At 35.5% G+C, this 6,271-nt stretch overlaps 1 protein-coding gene and 1 non-coding gene across 2 annotated transcripts; both read left to right on the top strand.

The window, feature by feature from the left end:
- TRNAI-UAU (transfer RNA isoleucine (anticodon UAU)) lies at positions 1-75 on the top strand. The gene has a single exon. It is a non-coding gene; the product is annotated as a tRNA-Ile (tRNA).
- A 2,156-nt stretch (positions 76-2,231) lies between these two features.
- LOC135609052 (11-beta-hydroxysteroid dehydrogenase B-like) lies at positions 2,232-5,962 on the top strand. Its single transcript, XM_065102138.1, has 6 exons — positions 2,232-2,546; positions 3,961-4,153; positions 4,284-4,369; positions 4,743-4,874; positions 4,992-5,156; positions 5,474-5,962. Exons 1-6 carry the CDS (start codon positions 2,364-2,366, stop codon positions 5,747-5,749), a joined length of 1,035 nt encoding a protein of 344 aa, XP_064958210.1. The 5' UTR covers positions 2,232-2,363; the 3' UTR covers positions 5,750-5,962.
- The last annotated feature ends 309 nt before the right edge of the window (positions 5,963-6,271 follow it).

The following is a 6,271-nucleotide window of genomic DNA, read 5'->3' as shown; positions in this document are numbered from 1 at the left end:
GGTCCCGTAGCTCAGTTGGTTTAGAGCGTTGGTCTTATGAGCCGAAGGTCGCGGGTTCGAGCCCCGCCGGGACCAAACTTTTTTAAAAACATTTCGTAAAATAAATTTAGAATATATATATATATATATATATATAATAATAATAATAATAATAATAATAATTTATTTTTGAGATTTTTTAAAGTATAATAAGTGGATCTTTTTGAATTTCTTAAAACAAATTTAAAATGTATATTATTTTTTTTATAAACGAAACTATATATATTACTATGAATATGAAAATTTATAATAAGGCAGGTAGAAAATATGACTGGACTCAAAAAAATTGAGCTCTAGAGGATTTAAGCATACAACTATAATCATGCTATTATTTAGAAAAAAATAATATCAAAATATGAAATCAAATATCATAGATCAAAAAAATTAAATATGGAATATCCTTATTTGATTTCTATGATACTTCAATTTCCAAAACATAAGAATATCAAGCTACAAGAAATCTAGATTATTATTCTTCTCTCTTTTATGAGACCATTATAAACAATAAAATATGGCTTATATGAAGATGAAAATAATATGTAATCTCATGTATGTTATATAGTATATTATTATATCGAGTCACTTAGATATTTGTTATAAATGAGAGTAGAGAGGATAAGATAAGTAAATAGGAGAGTCCTTATCGTCTCTTAAGAAATTATATTATAAATATAATTTTATTTTATTAACCTATTATCATAAAATAGAATTAAATTAAAACTATAATATATCTTATCTAATTAAACAAGAATATATATAATATAATTATAATCCATCGTCTCCACTATTTTATCTCTTCATTTGACAATAAAACCACCTTACAAAAAATATAAGAAGCATTTTATTAATTATCACACTCGAAGTTAAGATACTCATCGTCATATTGGGAGTAGAAATAAAATCACGATTAATCCCCTAAACTCTTTCACAACTAATATTGTAAGAAATGTAAAAATTGAGGCTTTACTGTAAATCGAAAAAGTGTTGGATCAACAATTATAATATTTAGCCTCATTTCTATTGTTCCAAACACAAAATCATAACAAGTTAATAAGACAATGGATCCTCGGACTCTTTACCTTCAACCAATCCCTTTCCAAGATTTTTTTTAGAGTTTATATGTGATCTTTTACTAATAACTGCTTACATATTAAATTATCTTAGATCTTATTAAGATTAATTGATCAATTTTCTTTTAACAAATGTATTTCTTAAAAGTCCGATAGTTAATTTTTTTTAGAATTGATATTTAAAATTTGTGATTTTTTTCTGAACTTAATTAGATATACAAACTATAAGAATTTTGGTTTAATATTTTATGTAGTAGTCTAATTATTGGCTTTTGTGGGAAAGAAAATTAAATATGAAAAATACATCTAAAAATTTAAATAAGTAAAATTATGAGAAGTTGAACCCACTTTATCAAATATTAATAATTAAAACATATTGGTCTGTGAAAGTACAATCCCATACTTAAAGATCATCTAAACTTTTACATTTATATTCATAATGTATAAGAGTCCAATTGTTAGATTTAAAAAAAAAATAAATGCTATTTTAAAATAGATTATAGTAAGATTAGTCATCTAAAATTTTGTAAAAATTGATTAAATTTCAAATATAGGATTCTTTTAAAGGATTTAAAATTATATTTCCATTTAAATTTTGATTAATCAATCAGAATGTGTAAAAATTGGTCTGCAATTTCATAAGCTCCAATTATTTGATTTCTGGAAAATAATTAGCCATTCAAATTGTTTGTTTTTTTTTTTCTTCTATAATTAATTTCTTTTTTATCCTAATTATTGTGATTCTGATATCGGAGATTTACTTAATTCAGATTCCTTCCTAAACTCGAATGCAGTCCAATCGAATTGATCGGTGAGACAAATCGGATTCGAACATATCGATACGGTGGAACGTTGAGATGCGAGAATAGTACGTAGGGTTGGGCTTAAAAGGACAGCGCCTCGGTTTCAAGCGATCGCCGTGACTCCATCACGCCGAGAAGAGACGATGGCGGCAGAAAGGACAGGAAGGCACGTCGCTGTAGCAAATTGCATCGGGAGGAGGCTCCAAAATGGTTGCTCACACTCGTCGCCCTCTCGTCCCGCGAGCACAACGCGTGTGTGCATGCCTCGCGTTGCGCCAACCCTGCCATCGCCCCGATGCGAGCTGATCACTCCTTCTCTGTCTCTATGTGTTTCTTCCTCTCTGCTCATCTCTCCCTTCCACTGTTCTTATCTCCTCAACAAGGTCGCCTACAAGGGCTCCGCTCCTACCCCCATCGTCTGCTCTCTCTCTCCCTCTCTCTCGTCTGATCGATGGATCTCTTGAACGCCATCCTGAACCTTGTGGTGCCACCGGCCGGCATGGTGATGCTGGCCTTTGCATGGCCGACGCTCTCCTTCCTCCATGCTCTGGAGTGGTTCTTCAAGACCTTGTACAGAGAGAACATGGATAACAAGGTGGTCCTCATCACCGGGGCTTCCTCGGCCATCGGAGAGGTACTCTCGATGATCCCCTATCACTGTCTTTCATGGTTCTTCACCCTTGCATCTCCAGTATTGTATGTATTCAGTTCATAACAGAGTTTAACTTTCGTGTAGCAATCTTATAGAACGATCAGATATATAGGAAAGGCAACAATGGGTGATATTTTAATGATGAAATCAATCAAGTTCTGCTTAGCACCTTCTGCTGTTAAATTATTTCAGGTTTTCATGAGCTAATTGTCACCCGCATGAAACGTAGCTACTTGCTAAGTCTCCTCAATGATAATAATGCGAATTAAATAAAGTTAAGTTCTTCATGATTGTTAGCTAGAGCTGGTTCTCTGTTATGTGAGCAAGATCCCCCATCGCAAATTTAATGAAAAGTAGACTGCTGGTAAGAATTATACTAAACAGTAAGCATCCCCGGGAACAAATCGTGTAGAGGAAGATTTAGGATGCTGATCTTGTATCAACCTCTGACCACTGTGGAGGTAATGCAGGTTAAAAGGTGAGCCTTCTTATACCTGGTAAGCTTATGATGAATGCTAAAAGTAAATGTGAAGAGGTGCTAAGATGAATGAAAAACCACATACTAGAAATTTTGATAGCATTGTGTATGACAAGGTTAAGTTTGAACTTAAGTTAATGCTACTCCAATGCTGTCAGTTTGAACTTTTGATGGCGAATGTTGTCTTCATCCCCTTTGTTATGGATTCTTATCTGGGCTGAAGGAGTATTAGAGCATGACTCCTTATCTGCATGAGTTTTAGAAGCCATTTTTCTCTATCCATTTCTAGCTATTAGGATTTTAGACAGTATTATTTCTTGACTGAATCTGCTTCGACTAGGTATCTTTAAAAGTTGGGATCAAATGTTCAAGAATTGATCAAGTTAGTTAATTTTTGTGTGTAGGTTTTTGATGATCAACTCTATATTGATTAGGGAAAACCCAGAAGAACTTGGTCTGAAGCTGGATTGAATGTATGTTGATTAGGTGATGCCAATAAGTAATGATGGTACATACAAGTATGACATAAAGCTCCACAAGTTTTTTGCCTAATGACCATGTCAATGTTCTTATGATACCCTCTATGTTGTTAGCATAAACTGAACCAATAATTTCAATTTAGTTTCCTTCTAGTGAAGCTCGGGGTTCTTTTTGTTTCAAATTGGATATAAAAACAATTTAAAAGTTAGGTATGCTAGTTTTGTCTTCGTGTTATAAAGCAAATGTTCAATATAAAGATAAATTCTGAGGAAAAAATTATTGTTCTAAAAATGAGTAGTCTTGTCATTCGCATGAAACTATATCTCCCTACTTCTAGCAATTTAATTAGTTGAATATTTCAAACACTTGTCATAGCCAGCTTCTAATTAAATCGTATGATCTAAACCTTCAAATGCTCATAACTAATAATAAGTGCAGCAATTAGCTTATGAATATGCAAGAAGGAAAGCAAATTTGGTTTTGGTCGCAAGGAGGGAGCATCGGCTTTGGGGTATCAGGGAGAATGCTAGACTCCTGGGTGCCAAGCATGTCCTTGTGATGGCTTCCGATGTTGTCAAGGAAGAGGAGTGCAGAAGATTCATAAGTGATACTATAAACTATTTTGGCCATTGTAAGTTTCTACACTTTGTTCTCTCACTAGATATTTCAGATGGTAGGTTCGGTAGTTGATTGAGGATACTATACAGGATTACATCTTTCTTGAAATTGAGATTTTTTTTTTCTGAATATTATAAATACAGTGCATCATCTTGTGAATGCTGCAAGCCTGGGGCATAACTTCTACTTTGAAGAGGCCACAGATTCTTCGGTGTTTCCACATATGATGGTATGACCACCTACAACCTGTTTTCTGCATTTATCTTATATAGCCATATTAATTAAGAATACTAATTTGACTAAGATCAGATAAGCTGGTTCCTTTTACTCCAGAGGAAGAAGAGTCCTGCATCTTTAGCATAAGAGTTACTACTAATTGAATTTTGCCGAGTTATATTAGTTATCTGATAATTGGAGAAATCCATGAACCAAATCTATATGTATAAATTAATAGGTAGCAGAATGCAATGCTAAACACATAGTTATCAATGTTTTGACATAATTAGTGTAGCACTAGTGTGATGAGTTAGATCCTGAGCCACTATATCGGAAAGTCCTTATGAGCTCACATCCTATTTACTATTTTTGATGTTATGTATCAGGACATCAATTTCTGGGGGAATGTTTATCCGACTTATGTTGCCCTTCCATACTTGAGGCAGACTCGTGGTCGAATCCTTGTTAACGCATCCATGGAAAGCTGGCTTCCTATGCCAAGGATGAGCCTCTATGCAGTGAGTAGCAAAAAAATTCTTGTTTGATATGTCTATTTTTCTTGAGGAATAGATTTATACTAGAATGGTGACTAGATGGACTTTCTAAAACATGTTTCCTTATTCATTGCTTTATAGGCAGCAAAGGCAGCTGTGATAAGTTTCTACGAGACGTTGAGATTTGAAGTCAAAGATGATGTAGGGATCACAATTGCAACCCATGGGTGGACAGGGAGTGATATTAGCAGAGGAAAGTTTATGCTTGAAGAAGGGTCAGAGATGCAATGGAAGGAAGAAAGAGAGGTATGTCACCTTCAAATGAGCATTTGCATGTTCCTGTTGGTTTTCCCTTTTTTTGGCTTTTGATCATTCCACAGTGACAAATAGTTACATATTTTTGTGTCAACCATAATCTCATTAAAAGGTTCAGTTTATTTCCTCAGCCTTTGAACAAATTCACTGAATCATATTTCGTGTTGTATGCAGCTCTTTTTTCCATCCTAAAAAAGTGGCTCCATATTGTCTAACCTTATCCGTCCCAATTTGGCCTAATGATAAGTACTATAACTTAAATTTTCAGATTTAACTCAAAGGATTCTGCCTTCTTTTTCTTCCTTTAGGTGCCTCTCACAGGAGGGCATGTCGAGGAGTTCGCAAAGCTGATGGTTGCTGGGGCTTGTCGAGGTGACACATACCTTAAGCATCCAAGGTGGTATGACATCTTCATGCTCTACCGAGTTTTTGCACCGGATGTACTCGGTTGGACATTCCGACTGCTACTATCGGACCACAGAGTTAAGCCGACAATTGGACGACCGCTGCTGGAGGCCTCGCCTCCTCGCAAGCTATCAGCCTTCTCCCCTGGCTCTCCCCGGCTTCAACACATAGTCGAATAAAGCTTTTTAAGCTTCTAGGATTGCAGTCTCCTCTTTAAGTTTCCTGGGTGAGAGTTGTTTCTTGATCAATAATAGCTTCAAGTGATGTTTTAGAGAGTTGTTTCCTTCCTCTTTCACAAGACTTGCATGCAGCCAATAAGTGTTCTGTATTGGAAATGTATTCTGTGATTTGACAGACTAGTTTAGATTCAACCTGGCTTCTTTTATGTTGAATCTTCTTGTCAATGTGCTTCTCTGTTGACGTTTTGGTGTTGTTAGAACTCCTTTGTAATGTCTTCCGTCCTACATGGAGAGAGAGAGAGAGGGAGTATATGTATACATATATGTATATAGTGTGTCAGGGGTGACGTGCCTTTCACTTACCACGGTTTCAGGGGCGAACTGGTTTCATGGGCCTGATTCGTGGGGTCGACACAGACTGTAGGTGTTCAGGTGGGAACCTGGACGATTTTTAGGGGTGGACGTGGTGTTTCACGGGTGGCACGTTTTCGTGGTATAAGGGGGTAGTTTTCAGGTGTCATC

Source organism: Musa acuminata, chromosome BXJ2-4 (assembly GCF_036884655.1).
Source record: "Musa acuminata AAA Group cultivar baxijiao chromosome BXJ2-4, Cavendish_Baxijiao_AAA, whole genome shotgun sequence".
Lineage (NCBI taxonomy): Eukaryota > Viridiplantae > Streptophyta > Magnoliopsida > Zingiberales > Musaceae > Musa > Musa acuminata.
This window is presented reverse-complemented; position numbering and strand designations above follow the sequence as displayed.